Source organism: Pipra filicauda, unplaced genomic scaffold, assembly GCF_003945595.2.
Source record: "Pipra filicauda isolate LSUMZ 115617 unplaced genomic scaffold, ASM394559v2 scaffold2_size9829703_pilon, whole genome shotgun sequence".
Taxonomy (NCBI): Eukaryota; Metazoa; Chordata; class Aves; order Passeriformes; family Pipridae; genus Pipra; species Pipra filicauda.
In genome coordinates this window covers 8,232,496-8,249,677 of record NW_024104421.1, presented here as the reverse complement: position 1 = coordinate 8,249,677, position 17,182 = coordinate 8,232,496, and the positions used below count along the sequence as shown (strand labels likewise).

Here is a 17,182-nt window from a genome sequence, read left to right as displayed (position 1 = left end):
GGGTCTATAAAGCCTTCTTCAGGCCTGCTTTGGGTCCAGTTATCAGGTTTGCTTGTCTGCCTCTAGGATAACAGGCTGGTCGTGTATACGAAGCACTGCTGAGGTATTCTGTTAATTAAGAGAAACAGTTTTCTTACCCTGCTTCTGTTGTATGTCTCCTCCCAAAAGCCACTCTGGAGGAGACTCAGTGAGGAAAAGGTAGGGTGAGCAATTAAAGAATGTGATGTAAGCTACAAATGTGTTTCCTTTCCTGGCACAGTCACCACCAGTCACCACTCATCCTCCTACAAGTCCAAGTCCTCCAGCACCGTGACCTCCACCAGCGGTCACTCTTCAGGGAGCTCGTCTGGAGCCGTTGCCTATAGGCAGCAGCGACCAGGAGCACATTTCCAGCAGCAGCAGCCTCTTAATCTAAGTCAGGTAAGTCAACCAAGACTGATTTTGGTGGTGCATCATCCAGCTGTTCCCTACTGCTCCTACAGCACGGGCTGTCCCCTTCCAGTCTAGTGATAGTTGAGCCCCATGTTGAGTTTGATCAGCTGGTTTTTACTTGACTGCAGAGCTTGATCCTCCCACTCAGGCAGCAGAGGTAGTGCAGATCACACCCTTGAGTGGGCTGGTGGTACTCTTACCACATGTTCCGAAGTCAGATGTGAGTGGGAATAACAGTGTGAGTGGGAATAACGTGAGAGGGAAGTGCAGCGGCTTGGCCCCAACAGAGTTGAGCAGGAGCACATAGGAAGGACTGAGTTCTCCTTAGCTATAGGTAACCATGGGGAGGGTATCTTGCAAGTGAAGTGCATAAGCCCAGCTGTGGGATTGGAAGAGAAGTCAAAGCAAAGCCTCTGTGCATACACGTGACCTCATGAGCATATGACCTCATTGTGCATATACGTGACCTAGGAGTTTGATCCATCCTGTGATAAACGTGAGCTGAGATCTGGGCAAATCCCATTTCTTGGAAGCATGCAGTTCTCAAAATGTTTCACAGTCTATGATTAGACGGGAGCTTCAGTAAATAATCGCCTTTTCATATCCTGCACCAGGGGCCTCTTTCTTCCCTGGGGTGAGGTAACAAGAGTAGAGAAGTTACAGCACAGTTACCAGTGTTTCAAGAGGAGAAAGTCTGGAGAGCTCAGAGGACAGGTGGATGAACAGAGCTGTTTTTTAAAAGGAAAAGTAATTTGATGGAGAAGAATGTCCCCTCCCCCTCAAAATGCAGATGAAATTTAAAAATGTGAACAAATTTTAAATAAAAGTGCATGAAAATGGAGGAACTGGGCGAGATGCTGTTTGCAAGAGCTGGGGAGGAGTGTGGCTGCTGCATTTCAGACCACAATGACTGCGCAGGGCGTGCTTACAAAGAGGGTGAAAAGGTTTGGAAGAATAGACGGAGATAGCATGGGGCATTTTCCTTCTTGTCTTCTAATTCCTACTTTATGGGTAATTTAATGCTCTGACTACAAATGACAGGGAAAACTTCTTACATTATTGTGCAGTGCAAGAAAACAACTTAGAAAATCCCTGGTAAAAAAGTGCATTGCTCCTGTCCCACTGCAAGAAGTTGCCTGTGCTCAAGTAACTATAGCAGATTACACGAGGGCACCAGACACCTGCAGGATCTGATCAAACCAAGGGTTGTATCTCTAAAAAATAACATGGTTATTTTTACTAACCAAGGAAATTATTAACTGCAAACACCCAAACTGAGCAAAAATAAACTGCCTGTTCCAGGCATAGTTAGGCAATTTCATTCCCCTGAGCTATCTGCACAGTACATTTTGTCAGCAGAGAGTTCACTAACAAAAACCATGTTTTGTGTGAAAGATGTTCTTGGGAGCTGAGCATCCAAGGCTTTGTCTTTCTGGTAGCTGTGCCAGCAGCTTGTGGCTCAAACTGAGGGACTTGTTGACCTCTTGGGGGGCATTTCAGTCAATGTAAGAAACTACAGGGATGATGTCTGAAACCTAGGCTTGCGAGGGACTCATTGCTGTCACCCGTTTCCAAGGGAAGACTGGTGGTGCTGCCGGTGTCAGGAGGAGCACAAGAGACTTCCCTGAGGCTGTCCTGGCATTGCAGGGAGGTTCCCAGGCACTACTGAGGAGGTGAAGAGCCATCTCTTGTGTTGTAACTGCTTATCACTGTTGCTGTCTTTATCCAGGCCCAGCAGCACATCACGACCGACCGCACAGGGAGTCACCGGAGACAGCAAGCCTACATCACTCCAACGATAGCTCAGGCCCCGTACTCTTTCCCGCACAATAGTCCCAGCCATGGTACAGTTCATCCCCACTTGGCCGCGGCGGCCGCTGCTCACCTGCCCACCCAGCCCCACCTGTACACATACACCGCCCCTGCCGCCCTGGGCTCCACGGGCACCGTCGCGCACCTGGTGGCCTCCCAAGGGTCTGCACGGCACGCGGTGCAGCACACCACCTACCCCGCCAGCATCGTCCACCAGGTCCCTGTCAGCATGGGCCCGCGCGTCCTGCCCTCACCCACCATCCACCCGAGCCAGTACCAGGCTCAGTTTGCCCACCAGACCTATATCAGTGCTTCTCCAGCCTCCACAGTCTACACTGGATACCCACTGAGCCCTACCAAGGTGAACCAGTACCCTTACATCTAAACACTGGAATAAAAGAGCGAGAGACGCACCCATCCCGGGGGGAGTGAGGCAGCCGCTTTTGTATTGAAGAACATGAGAAACTTAACAATGCAATGGGAGGCTCGTGTGAAACTTGAACGAAGGAGACTTTAAGGAAGAAAAGAAAAAGAGGAAAGAAGGGGGAGAACCAATTCTACAATTTTTATTTAAAAAAAAAAAAAAGAAAATGGAAAAAAAAAGAACAGAAAAAAAAATAAACCACAAAAAACCAACCATTCTGCACCAAACTAGAGAGAAAGAGAGAAGCAGAAGGACCCTCCAGCGGGTCTTGTCTTTTGAAGAACTTCACCAACAGACTTTTAAAGGTTATTTTCATCCAATAGTGAGCTACATTTAGAAATTTGTTGTCCAAAACACCTAAAATGAAATCCATTAGGTTTTTAATCCTATAGGTATGTGGATTAGGGATTTATCCAGCTTTTCAAAGGGTTTATACCCCACCTTTGCAGTGGTTTTTGTATCCCAAAGTATACACAAATTTTGGTGGATTTTTAATTGAAAAAGAAAGTGGGTAAGAGAGGCTGAGGTAGGAGGATAAAATGTTGTCCCAGTGCTCTAAATTTGGACCTAACACTGCTACATTTAAATGCACCTGGGCAAATCCAGCCATGCAGCATTGGTTGAGAGCAGAAGCAATGGGGGTATTTCTCCCTTTTCTTGAACACACTGGATAAATCCCTGAGAAATACTGTTCCTAAACAAGATCTCTAATAATGTATGTTGGATTTCAGTTGTGTTTTATTTTAGGGTTTTTTTCGGAAATGTTCCTTTTTAATCCCTAGCCGTTTTAGTATAGGAGGAGACATTTTAGCTGCCCCCAGCCCTCTGCCCCCAGCCCCGGTAGAATGTAGCACTATACAGGTCATACCCCTTTTTACTCTTTTGTGTTGAACTTCAACGATACCAATAGACTATTCCTCAATGTGATTGCACAAAGAAAAGTGATATAACATAGGCATGTAACAAATGTGATTGTCCAGGTATGTGCGTGTGTGTGCGTGTGTGTGCGTGTGCGTGCAGATGCTGCCTTCTCTCTGTGGTGTGTTCCTCGGCACAGCCATTACAACTGTCACAGTCTTAGTTTTACATCATTCCCTCGTAGTGCCTTACCGAACTACAGACGCGGTTTAAGGGTTTACTTCCACTGGTACTCCTAGAAACTGACTGAGGCTAGTCGGAATTTACTCTCAGCTCTTTTTCTTCTCTTTTTTTCTCTTTTCTTTTTTGTTTTTTTTTTTGGGGGGGTTTTTTTGTTGGGTTTTTTTTTGGGGGGGGGGGGGTGTTATTGCCGATTTTCTCCTTCTGCTGGTGGTGTTGGGTTTTTTTTCACGTCGTCAATCTTAGCTCACTTGGCGAGGTGTTGGGGAGGCTCATTGGGGTCAGGAGTGTGTATAACTGAGTGTTTTGTCAAGCACTGGATGGGCTGGAAGTGACCGGGTCAGTTGTGAGACCCAGGGTGACTTCCAGGGGGTCTGGGGATTTGTTTCTGGACTGGTCTGTTTTTGTCCTGTTGAAATAGCAGGTTTCCTCCCCGGAAACTGAATTCTCATTCTGCTGTTTGACGATGTTCTTGATGGAGTGGGAGGACAGCGTCCACCCTCATCATTGGGTTGTCCTGGTTGTGTGTCTGAAATGGGAACAAACATTTAGCCCTTGAAAGGGGGAAACACTAGTGGTTGCCAACATCTCTCACTGTTGATGAGAAGGGGTCAGGAAAGGGCTGGAGTCCCAAAGCAAGCATGAGAAAATCCAGTTGAGAGAGTCAATCTCAGGTTTCTTAAGTGAAAAGAGTGTTTTAATACATCGAGCCTTACCCACTCTAACAGAGCTGTGACACTGTGTGCCTCCCCTCCTCTCTTCTCACCTACACCTCAAAAAACTGCCTGCAGCAGCAGAGTGACCCTGGAACTGGAGAGCACAGTGGTGCTGCAGTCCTCCACACGAAGGAATGCTACACGGTTGTCTTGTTTTCCAACAGTTTTTAAAGAGAGCCTTTCCTGTAGTTGGTTTGGTTCAGAGGGGAGTTTTCCTGGTAGCGGCAGTTTCACTGGTGCATCAGTACTTGGAAATGTCTCAAGAGTACCCAGGCATGTGCATGTCCTGAGGAGGAAGGAGAGAAAGGAATCTAGTAAAACATTTCCATGAAAGCTGAAGTCTTTGTGGCTATTTGGTTCCACTCTACCTTTCCCTGTAACTAGAGCATGAAGTAGTCAGGTATTTTGCAAGATGCTGGAAAATAGCAGGTTCATTGGCAGGGTGGTAAGGGATAGTTCCCCTGAGTGGAAGTGATGAAGAAGGCTCTCTCAGGTTGGAAAAGCTGACAGAAAGACAAGCACAATATATTGGCTTGTGGTAACTGCTTGGCTGGCCTGGAAGAAGAAGGGATCCCACTATGCATAGGCTGTTCAACAAGGCTGTTGTCTTCTGGCAAACCACCAAATAACCTCCTTGGTTGCCAGCTCTGGTTCCTGGGCTACCCTTGCACAGTTTTCTTTTCCTGCCTATCCTTCATTCCAGCTCAATATACTGTAGATGAGGATGCAATCTCCCAGCAGCCTATGCACCTTACCCCCCCTTTCTTTGGAAAGACGACATGTCCCCTTTCACCTGAGACAGGAAAATAAAGCCCTGCTCTCTCTCTCTTGCATTCCTCTCCTCTCCCACCAGTTCGGGAGTGAGAGTGTCATGCTGCTTATGTCATGAAAAGGAAAGATAATGTTATTTTATTGTATGGTTGTTACGATTATGATTATTATTTTATTATTATTGTATTTTACTCTGGGTTTTAATTGCACACGCATTCCTTAAACTTTGTAGGGTTTTTTTTCTCTTAGTATTGTTGTTACTGTTCTTAATTTTATTTCTCTTCATCAGTGGCATTGGAAGGGTTGCTGTGATTGTGAGAACTGCAGGAGAAAGGAGGAATGAAATTATTCCGAGGATGAAAACTCTGCCACTAACTGGGAGGGTGTGGGGCCACTCCGTGAGAGTGGTTACCGCCTTGAGGAACAGGAGTTATCCTCTCGGTCACATCTGCATTTAAGAATAAGTCCAGAAAACATTCATTCAGAGGCCAAAACCCAACAGCAGCTAACGTAATGATCTGTCAGGAGAGCTGGATCAGAGGCAGGTAAGGACCTTGGTGCCTCAGGATCCAGCTCACCATCACTCAGTTTGATAGGACATTTATATAAGATTAAGACTTGTTTGTGCTCCAGGCCAGGATCACTGGGCCCTGTGGATGAGTCCAAGGCCACGCTACATGTTAAGGGTTTGGTTTTCCTAAAGGAGAAAGCAGATAGGTGGCTCTCCAGAAACAGGAGTATTGAAGGAGCCATGGCAGCCGTGCGTGCAGCTCAGTCCCATCACTGGATAAAGCACACTGGTGCAGATGGATGGCATCGGCTGGATAAACCATGGCTGCAGACAGGGCAGTGTTCCTCCCCTAATCTTCCACTCTCACTGAAGGTTAGATGTCCACAGGGTCAGGATGTTTGGTTTGATTTTTTTGTTGTTGTTTGTTTCTGATGTAGATTTTCCCTTCTTTTATAATTATTTGTTGTGGAAATTTGTTAAGCTGTTCTGGTTGCTACAGTTTAGATATTTATGGTTTCATTTGTGTTACCTGCTCTGTTAGAATAGGGGGAAGCAGTGACTGAATTTAAATTCCATTAAAAAATTACAGGACTTCAGCAGAGACTGAAAGTTAATCATGCGCTTGAGTGCTTTACTAAAGAACAGACTTAAACCCTTCAAGTTAAATACTTGTTTATGTGCTCCTGTAGCCTAGGGCCAGCAAAATCACAGTAATGTTTTACTTGTACTAATTGCATTTTCCCTGTGTTCCCATCTGACCTGCTCTCCCATGTGGGCTCAGATCTGATTTTGGGGGCCTTTTGGCAGCAGAGCTGTTACACAGGATGGCTGTGAGAAGGAGTGCAGTGCGCATCGGAGGAGCCACTTTTCACATTGTCCATCCTGGAGTTGCTGGTCTGCCAGCTGTAGGTGGTCAGATGATAGCGGTGATGGGTTGCTGATTGCAAGAGATGCACAGCAGAACCATCAAATTGCTTTGATGGTGAAACACTGTGTGAGAGCTGTTTTCTGGCAGGTATGAGGGAGCTGAGCAACACCTCCTCCCTCACACCTGTACAAAGGCATTGTATGGATAAAGGTGTGGTTGGTCACAGGGGAAGCAGTCATTTCAGCAGAGGAAGCAAAAGCTTTGCATGCTGTCAGTACCACACACATAACAGCCAGCTTGTTGTGTTTGCAGAATCCTTTGGAGAGGAAATAGGATTGGCATGATTTGGTTCAGTTGGTGTTCCTTGTGTGCATAGGGTAAATGGCATGGAAACTTGAGAGGGGAAGCGAATGTTTAAATGCTGGAAGTTTTATGGGTGGCTTATGGCTGGCACAGTGAGAAAGTGGTCCTTTTCCCCATCATCTTGTCTTGCATTTTTCTTGTGCAGAAAGCACGGATGTTGCCGCTCCTCGGAGATGGATGTTCAATTTCCTGCTGTGAAGCCAGAATGCAGGAGGGAGGGGAGAGAACTGCCAACATGAGCAGATTGGAAAACCCAAATGGAAGCACTTCTCACTGTAGATTGGGTCAAATCCAGTCATTAGAGAGAGCAAATGCAATTCCATCTTCCTCAGCAGAGTTTTACCTGCTTGTACCCAACAAATTGGGCCTTGGCAGGTCTCTTACTCTCTCTCTTTCCCTAGTAGTTTTGTCACAATATGTAAAACATTCCAAGAAAGGGACACTTCTGACTGTGACATTTTTCCTTTTTTTATACTTTCAAGGAATTGTGTCTTTTTAGCTTGGTTTGAAGGCAATTCCGTTAGCAAATCTGAAGGGCAATAAACCTGTTTTTTTCTTTAACCAAAGATACTTTTTTTTTTAAGAAAGAGAGAAGAGACCGCCACCTACTCCAGAAATTAAATGAAGCCACGAGTCATGAGCACCAGGCAATGAGGATACGCCGTGGAATTATATTTTTCTGTTCCCTTTTTTTCTTTTTCTCTCTCTCTCTCAAGTTTCTGCCATTGTTTTGAGTACTAGCTTGATGAGCAGAGAAATTCACACTAAATATTGCTGCTATCCTAAACTGTAGGGGATGTCAAAAGTGTTTTTCTTCTCTCGTTATTGTTCTCATTGATTTAAGTGTTGTAGTAGTGACAATGCAGTGTGGAAATGGTGAGCTGTGTAGTGGGGATAAGCTTCTGGATGCTCTGCATGCTTCTGTAGTGTCTCCTTCTCTGGATTTAGGATGCTGGGTTTGTTCTGTGGGTTGGACCCCAAACAGTGATGCCATGGTCAGGACAGGCACAGCAGGGCAAAGGTATTGGACTTACACTCATGTTCTTCCATGGCTTGGCAATCAGCCCATTAGAGAACTGCAGTACTATTTGTGGGCCAAATCCTGGAAACCTGTATGCAAGGTGTGCAGGGGATAGATAGTGCAGAAGGGAAAAATGTGGGAAGGAAATGTTTTCCCTCTTCCTGTTGACATAGCTGTCCCTGCTGTGATCCCATGTGCTGTGGGAGCCTCAAAGCAGTTCATCTGTGGTCCTGGGCACTCATCTACATCACCTCCCTCAGCGCTCCTGTGAGAAGGGCCTGTGTCTGAAGTTCAGGAGTCCCCGTCCTACTTCTCAAGGCTCACTTACGTGCCTACAAATCATTTTGCCCTCTCCAGACTTAGGGAGAAGAAGATGAGTCTGTGCTGCTGGGATTCTCCCACTGCCGTACTCCAACAAAGCTGCCTCTGATGATGGTGAGAATTTCTCCCTGAGCTGTAGAGTTAGGTTTTTTTACACCATTTTGACACCATTTCACAGTGGTGCTCAAAGAGATGGTGGCAGTCCTGTTGTCAAAGGCTGTGTGTAGGCTCGTTGCTGGAGTACTGCATTGGATGAGAGGCGCTGGGCTTTCCAGGCTGGTCTCCATCCCCGTGGTCCATCCTTCCCACCACCCGGGAGCACCACTACCTGCGTGTGTTGCTGTGACGCCACCACGCTCACACCCGCCCTGGGCACGCAGCAAGACCCACTGCAGGGGCAGCCCCTGGAAGTAAGCCCGGGCAGTGTGCAGGGGAGCACTGCCAACCCAGGGCTCTGTGCTGAAGGTGTCTGGTTCCCTTGGGGCAAATGTAATCGCTGGGAATGACCCCCAAGGCGGTAGTTAGTTTTCTGTGAGGAGCTGCTGATGCAGGTGGAGGTGTGAGAACCCGTCTGGAGGTAAACTGAGGTGAGCTCTGCATGTGTCACATGCTTTCAGTGGGAAGACGTGGGTTTAGAGCATTTGTGTGTGTTGAGAGTGAAATTTGAATGGTAGATTGGCTTGGTTCTTCAGAAATCTTAGGAAGCATACTAGGAGGCTTTGCATTCGGCATTTGTGGTTTGAAACTCCTGTTTCTCATTTACGGGTTAGCTTTGTCCTTCCAATTTTAGCAGTGCTGCTATAACAGACTATTCATGTGTGTTTGAAGATAAAGTTTTTGTTTTTAATCTTTTGCTTATCATAGTTAATCTAAGAAAGGCAATACTAAAGGTATATTTTTTCCAAAAATGATATTTTTTACTGCACTGATAAATATTGTGACATCTCTGTTCTTAACTCTTTCGCTGTGAGGGGAACTGTGTGCAGATTCACACAAACCTTGTAAATACTTGTGTGTACTTCTGACAGCCAGGGATTATTTTTCCTTCCTTCCTTCCTCCCTCCCTCCCTCCCTCCCTCCCTCCCTCCCTTCCTCCCTCCCTCTCTTCCTCTCTTCCTTCCTTCCACCCTTCCTTCAACCCTCCCTCCCTCTCTCCTTCCTTCCACCTTTCCTTCCACCCTCCCTCCTTCTCTTCTTCCCTCCCTCCCTCATTTCCTTCCTCATTTTCTTCCTTCCTCATCTCCTTCTTTTTTTTTTCCTTTCTTTCAAACAAGGTTTCCTCTTGAAACAGAAAGCAATGGGGCAACAATGCTCAGCAAAAGCAAAGCTTATCCCACTTTCAGAACATAGCCAAGGAGTTTTTGCAGTGCTGGCATAGAGTTAATATTTAAGCCGATGTATTTTGATTTATTTTTTTTTTTTAGCAAATTGTTTGGAAAGGAATAAGACAGATTAGAAAAGCTTCGGTCTGGAATTCTGATCAGAAATGTTATCCATCTATTTTATGGCACCTCTGATTTTCCTTCTGTTTTCTTTTTCTTTAAAAAAAAAGTAAAAAATGAAAAAAAAGGCTTGTTGCAGGCTTGCTCACCTGAGCTCTAGGCTGGTCAGCAACTGTCCCAGGAGTGCCTCGTGCTCTGGGACCGCCGGCTCCTTTGGAAGCAAACCCACTGATCAGGATTCTGGATTCTGATTGCTTCAAAGGGTATCCCCTGGTACTGTGGGATACCTTTGTTTTTTTAAAAGAAGGATTTAAATACACTTACATTACGCAAACTGTGACCTAATGGCAATAATTACCTCAAATGTGGGCATTCATCCTGGTTTTAGCCTTTTTGAAATCATGTAGCCAGCTTGAACTTTGATTCAAAGACTCTGAACTCCATAGGGGCGGAATAGCGATAAATGCCCACCCTGGTCATTGTTGCTTGAGTGAATTCTGAAGACAGTGAATCTTTAAAAAGAAAAAAAATTAAACCAAGGAATAGATTACTCTTTTATGTATTTTAATCAATTGTGATGTTAAAATGCACATGTAAGTATATATGTTTATAGCTACTGTAAAATGCTTTGGCCTTCTAGAAGATATTAATGAGTCACATTTTAAACCAATGTGAACTGAATAATAGACTGTGGCTACTTAACAGTTTTCTGCCTACATTTTATAGTTATTACAGTGTTTTATAGTTTACATTTAAACTGGTACTTTTTAAGGGAAATCTTATGTTTATAAGTGTCACCTTCAAAAACTCAATACAGCTGCCTCTTCTTAATTTCACCCGTTAGAAATGGAAAAGTACAAGTGTGTTTTTAATATGTATATTCTGTTTTGAGATATAACATAGTGTTGGAAAGTCAGTCCAGAGATGAAGTAATCCACTGTATTCCAAAGTCTGATCAAAAAAACACTCCACCCACTTTGAAGATTTAGTTCAACAGATAAGCTATTTGTTTGTTCGCTTGTTTTAATAATGTGCTTTATCAGGCGTCCCTGGGTTGAAGCAGGGATCACGACACGAAATTCACTGTTCTATGTAGGATCCTCATCTGGATGAAGATACCCACATCAGGAGAATGAAGGATATTCAAAGGAAGGATTGTATTGTACTATTGATAAATCATTAGCCAAACAATTAATACCTGAGGTAGTGAATGCCTGTTTTATTTTTGGGGATGGGGTTGGGGGTGTGTTTGTGAGCTTGTGTGTGTGTGTGTGAGCCACTCAGAGGCAATGCTGTAATTTGGCTTTCATCTGTTCACCCCTTTCTTACAAATTATGCTTACCACCACAGAAATGTTTTAAACCAGTAAACAAAATACAAAGTTCACTGACCATCTCCTTGTCAACTCTGTTTTCTCAGCCCATGCCAGTTCCTGATAATGATGTTTCTCTGCTGCTCTTACCCTGTAATTTGCATTTTGATATATCACATTCCCCACTCCCTGGTCTCACTCAGCCTGTCTAGTTTTTTCTGTTGTGTTCTTTCACTTGGGTAAACAACAAACATGGTATAAGTGTCTGCTGGGCAAAATGGTACTTTGAGGTCATGAAAGTACAGGAACTGGCATTTAAAAATATGTATATGTACATCTCAACTCCAGCAGTGGAGCTCGGGTACTCACGGGAGGGCTCCTTACGTGTTTCCACCATGCCTGGTGGGGCTATATCAGTCAGCTTAGAGCAGAGGTAGTGAACAGGAGCAGCCGGCGATGCTTTGCACTTGGGCACCTGTGCTGCTCCCCGTACAATCAGCAGCGGTGGGGTCGGGGGAGTGCAACCCGCCTCCTCCTCCGGCAGCACCGTTCCAGGGGGCAGCCGTGCCTGCCCCGCTGTCCACATTCCCAAAGCGATAAGGTGTCATACGGTGAGCCAGGATTGTCAGCAGCACTCGGGCCAGCTGGAAAAAGCTCACCCTCCCTCACCGTTCACCACCACCCAATCCACAGGCTTTGCTGCCCCCGGCTCCTGCCTGGTCTCCTGTTCTTTTGGGAAGGAGTCAGAGTCGCAAATACCAGCACACTCAAATGAAGGAGCCAGAGAGTCTTGATAAATGCTTTGGCTTGCAGCTTGTTAGGGAAGAAGGGGTTTCCAACACTGGCAATGCACATCCTGTAGGATCTGGATGGTTACATATAGCACCTCTGCCCTCACAAGGAAAAAAGTGCTTCTGAACGCTCCCACCTCACGTGGTTACATACAACACTTCTGACTTTTCCCCCGTTATCCCTTATGTGTTTGATTTTTTTAATTTTCTTTTATATTTTTTTGCTCTGTATTCTTTAAATGAAACTTCCACAGATATTCCAGGGCACAACCATTTCAGGTGTAAAAAGGATCTCCACATCCCATGTTTCACCAACAAAGCAATCAAGGCGTTTTGGGTACCAGATTCTACTTGGGCAGAACCAGAATGTAGCCTGTATATTTCATACCAAATCCAATTTCTGAAAGGAGAGGAAGTGTCATTAATAGCTTTAATAAAGGAGTGTGTGTGAGAGAGAGAGAGAGAGAGAGAGAAAGAGAGGAAGCGAGAAAGAGAGAAGAAGGAGGGGCATCTTGGAAGGTGAAAAGTCTAGATTTTGGGTAGTTAAAAACGAACCAATGGGTGAAACATTTTTTTTATGAGCTGTAAAATCCTCTTAAAAACGGAAGGGGTGAAATGGAGGGAATATTTTATGCCTTTCGACTGCCCACAAGCCCAGTGTACTCTGGATGGAAAGTGGAAGTTAATATACACTGCACCAAAATTATTAAGGGGAAGGGGGGGCGGAGCTGTGAAATGCTATTGTAATCACAAGAGAAAAGATGCCCCTGCCCCAGCTCTGGATCTCAAGTGGTTCTTTCTCTACAGTATCATCTCAGCCCAGTAACCCCACGAAAGCCCTGAGCCGTTGTGTTCCTTCACTGTACGGTTTCTGTAATAAGAGTGTTAATCCATGTTAATCTTTGTGAAAATTATTGTGTGCAACAGTATTTTCTTGTGTACTGCTTTTTACCTATGTGAATTGTCCCTTTTCTGTTTTCTTTTTTTCCTTTCCTTCCTCTTTTTTCTTTTTTTTTCTTTTAGTAATACGTCTTTCTTCTTTTTAAAGAAAAAACAAAAACAAACTGATGTGTTGTAGACCTATATGTAACCTATTCCTTAGTCTCATATTATAGGTATGTAATAAGAATGGATATTTTACTTGGCTTTAGAATGTTTTACAAGAAAACTAATTCTTAACCAATCAAGTTCTTGCTACTAAAAAAAAGAAAATGCTTGTGTTTTTCATCATGACGTTGTGTGCTTCTAATTAATAATCATTTTCGTTGTAGAAAAATGGAGTGAATTTATATTAGTCTTGGAAACTAATAATAGCATTGTAAATTTATGAGATGATTTTAACAGAAAATACATTATAGAAGAATATAGTTATTTTAATTGTAATATTACTAACTGTAGGGTGAGAAAGGAGGTCCCGTTGTGGTGAACTATGTTATAGCTTGTTATTCACGGTTTCTTTTTGATCATTTTTTCGGTCTCTGAGGTGAAACGAGTTATTAATCAGAATTTGTCAACTCACATATGCATATTGTATATGTGTAGAAATGTAATCACACTTTGTCTTGGAATTACATTAAACTGTTTTAAGTCACTGCAAAGTTTGTGTGTCTGTATGTCTTCTCGCTAGTTTGATCTGAACATTTGGTTAGTTTTTAGATCCTATTATTTAATCTCCTCAGTCTATTGGAAAAACAGCACTAATAGTATCATTAATAATAAAATAGTTTTCCCTTTGAGGTGACATGTTTAGATTTGTGAGATGTATTTTTTTCCCAGGGCAGAAGAGCATCTGCGTTCAGATGCTTTGCCGAAGCACAGAAGGCTGCACAGAGCTGCCGTGTGCGGCTCTGTCAAGAGCTCTCTGCTACGTCCCACGGTACCGATTGGAGTGTGGATATCGGCTGCAAATGTAGGTCTGGTTTTCCTTTTAGCCTGAGCCCCCATTTCATTTGCTCCCTTTCTTTTCTTTGCTAAGTCCCAGCTGAGCTTTGAAAGGCTTAAGTAGACATTAAGATGCTGAAACCACCACCTGTTGGCAATTGCCATACCTTCCTTTTGGGCTGTGCCTGAGTCTCACTGTGAGGTTCACTCAGGAGCAAGGTGGAGGCATCTGCAATGAGTCCCCTATTGTACCATAGCATCACCTCGGAGGAGGCCAGTGGCTCCTCAAGAACTCCTCTTAATGGAGGGAGTGTAAGACTGACCTGGATTTGTTGTTGACCTTTCCCAACATAGTGACTCATATGCAAGCTACTAGGTTTCCAGCCTGTGGGATTCATCTTGTTAATTCAGCTTCTCCCTTCCTGGGGATGGCCAGAGGGATGTTCACAGAGCTGAACTGGACTGCTCTAAAGTACAGGGACACGCTTTGAGTTTGCTGTCTGGCAAATTGCTTCTGCAGTCGTGTGATCACCGCCGGATGGCCCTGCACAGCACTGCCGGGCGATGCGATCGCGTCAGGACATAAACCTTCAGGAGGCTCATTTTATCAGTGAGTACTGGCAGCTTGCTTTTCCAGCCTTCTCTCTAAAGACTCCCTGAAACAAGCAGGGAGCATAGCAGAAACTGTTGCAATGAATTTCTAGGTGGACATGAAACTTTCAGTAACAGTAGGTCATGGGCCCTTTCTCCCAGCTGCCTTGAACTGGCTGAGACCCCAACTCAGTAAAAGCTATTAAAGCTGTAATGTCTGTGCCTGTCCAGCAAACCAATTAAGTCAGTGTTTAATTTAAAATCATGTGTCCTATTAAACAGCTAACAGGTAATTGCACAGTTAAGTGCTCTGCTGGAAATGAGGAGTTTACTGGGTCATGATATGAGAGACACTAGTGAATGATCTAACTTCAGAAACAGCTGTAAATCTAGAACAGCTAGATTAACTAGTGCAGAGTTTCTCCATGTGCATGGTGTGTTATGGTTTCTTCTTTATTTGTTTCTTCTTTTTGTAAAACTTATCTATAAAACTGTAAAAGAGATTTGTCACTCTGTCATCCAAGACCAAAATAGATTAAAAATGCATTGTTAGCCAGAGGATGTACTTTCTGACCATTTTTTCCTGGAAGGGGAAAATAGTTTCTCAATTTAAGCAGGGCTGCTTCTAATGTAGCCTGCAGCGTCTTGTGAAAGGAAACAGCGAGGGATTCAGCCACCATATAAAAGAGACTGAGAAGGGTCTTCTCAAACTCACTAGAGCTGCAGTAAATGTCAGCACCTGTAGAGCACAGTCCTCAGCAGCTGGTACAAATTATCACCAACAAACTTGAGCTAGTCCAGCTCTTTCTGGGCCACAAGGAATTTCTGCTGATGCTTTGAGAGTCAGACTGGTTTATTCCAGGTAGGTGTGGCTCTTATTTAAAATTGGGAACATGGGGGGGACACCAACATGGCCTAATGCACAGTGGTGCTGCTGTTTCTGGCATGTGCTGCTTGTACTTTCCAGTGTAGTGACTATGTTTTAATTCTTTTGAGTCCAAAGTTTGGCACCTGAATTTGTATTTATGCATATGAGGAGAGCTTGTCTGACTTCCAATGCAGCTCTACCCTCCTAGGTGCTATTCATGTCAAATCAAACTGGAAATGGTTGTCTGAGAGAGGGAGGGAAATGGTCCTGCTCTGTGAAACACAGGCTGTTGCCCTTTAGTCACCCATACAAGAGTGTTTTGGATCTGCATCTTGTAAATTCTCATGTCTTTTTTTCTTACTATGCTGGTCAGGCCAGAGCAATTGTGCCTGCATCAGCATTTCCTGCAATGTGCTTTGTCTTTATGTTTTCTCCTGTGAGGTGGCTGTGCAAATAATGAGCAATAAAGGCTGTTATTTAAAGACCCACACACAGCACTGTATGTCAAAGTTTCTGCTGTGTGGAGCTTTTGCTCACAGGGAAGCAGCCGCAGGAGGAGCTCGATGCACAGATCCAGAGCCACACTAGAAACCATGTGTCAAAGCAGCAGGCTGGGACAGGAGCAGGCTTCTCCAGGCAGCACTGTCAACCCTGGGAACCCAGCACAAGCCAGGGAGCAGCACTCCATCCCCCATGGGGAGACTTGTCACCCCTATGTTAACACTGTAAGAAGTTCCAATGGGAAAGGCACACCAGGTAGCTTAAGTACACTTAACTCCAGGCTGCATTTGTGTACAGGCTTTTCCGGACACATCCAGACATGTGGTTTTGGGGCACAGGAGGCATCTGGAACACTTCCCGTTTGTACTTGCACAGTATATTGCCTCCGGTGTGCGAACTCATTAAATACAAAAAAGTCACTTTTTTCCCCTTTTTTTATTTCAAGCTTGTTAAAAAATAAATTAAAACTTGTAGTAATGTCATGGGGGGGGAGAATAAGGGGAGAAGTATGGTTAAAAAGAAGAACTTACTGTAATGCACAATACTGTGACTGGACCCTGTGTCAAAAATTCCCATCTCTAGATACTTAGGGACAGTCTGAAAACTGCAGAAAAGAATTCATGCACCCACAAAGAGCGAGGCTGCTACTGAATTCCACCTCCATGGACCAGGCTTTGGGTAACAGTTCCATCGTGGTGCTGCTGGGCTGCTCAAGAAAAGCTCAGTTGTTTTTTCTTGAGGGTGTTTCTTCCACACCCGAATATCCTTAATATCTCTCTCTCTCTCTCTCTCTCTCCCTCTCTCCAGACAGCAACAGGCCTCCTCAGGAATTTACAGAATAGGAGGCATAAGAATAACAAAGGCAGGCCTGGAAGAGGACCACAGGAGGCATCAATAGAGGTTCAACCATACTTCACCTGCATGTGCCAGGTTGTCTGTCCTGTACCCTGTTCTTTATGAAGTGGAGAAGCAGATGTCAGAGCTCTGCTCTCCCCTGTATCAGCGTGCTGGTCACATCTGCCTCCTTATCCCTTCTTTCCTGGGTTCAAAATACCCCACCCTCTTTTTTTTAAATGACTGCTGTCCTGCATGATCCTGTTTCCTCGCTTCTCCTCTCAGCCCCTTTATTTTCCCTTAATGTGGTGTTGACCCCAGAGGCACAGGGAGGGGGCTGTGGCCTGCAAGGAGCTTAGGTGGGCAGTGGAGAGTGACGGGAAAAGCAAATCCCATTATGTTGGGTATGGGGTTTTTAAGGCTTTAAAATAATACCAGGAATGATGTTTGCAGGGAGGCAAGGCCTGGACACAGCTTGGAGACACAACATGGGAGACACAGTCTCCCATGACAAGATTATGAGGAGCAGCTGAGGGAGCTGGGGTTGAGCCTGGAGCCTCAGGGGTGACTTTATCAATCTCTACAACAACCTGAAAGGAGGCTGTAGCCAGGTGGGTGTCAGTCT

At 44.7% G+C, this 17,182-nt stretch overlaps 1 protein-coding gene across 6 annotated transcripts in view; it reads left to right on the top strand.

Annotated features, from left to right (window-relative positions):
* The window catches only part of HIPK2 (homeodomain interacting protein kinase 2), a 129,840-nt gene extending 127,017 nt beyond the window's left edge, over nucleotides 1-2,823 (top strand). For all 6 annotated transcript variants that reach the window (XM_027743812.2, XM_027743813.2, XM_027743814.2 and 3 more), the window contains 2 exons: nucleotides 260-420; nucleotides 2,162-2,823. In XM_027743812.2, coding sequence (XP_027599613.1) covers nucleotides 260-420; nucleotides 2,162-2,629 — 629 coding nt within the window. In that variant the 3' untranslated portion in view covers nucleotides 2,630-2,823. The remainder of the gene's footprint in view (nucleotides 1-259; nucleotides 421-2,161) is intronic.
* Nucleotides 2,824-17,182: the final 14,359 nt, after the last annotated feature.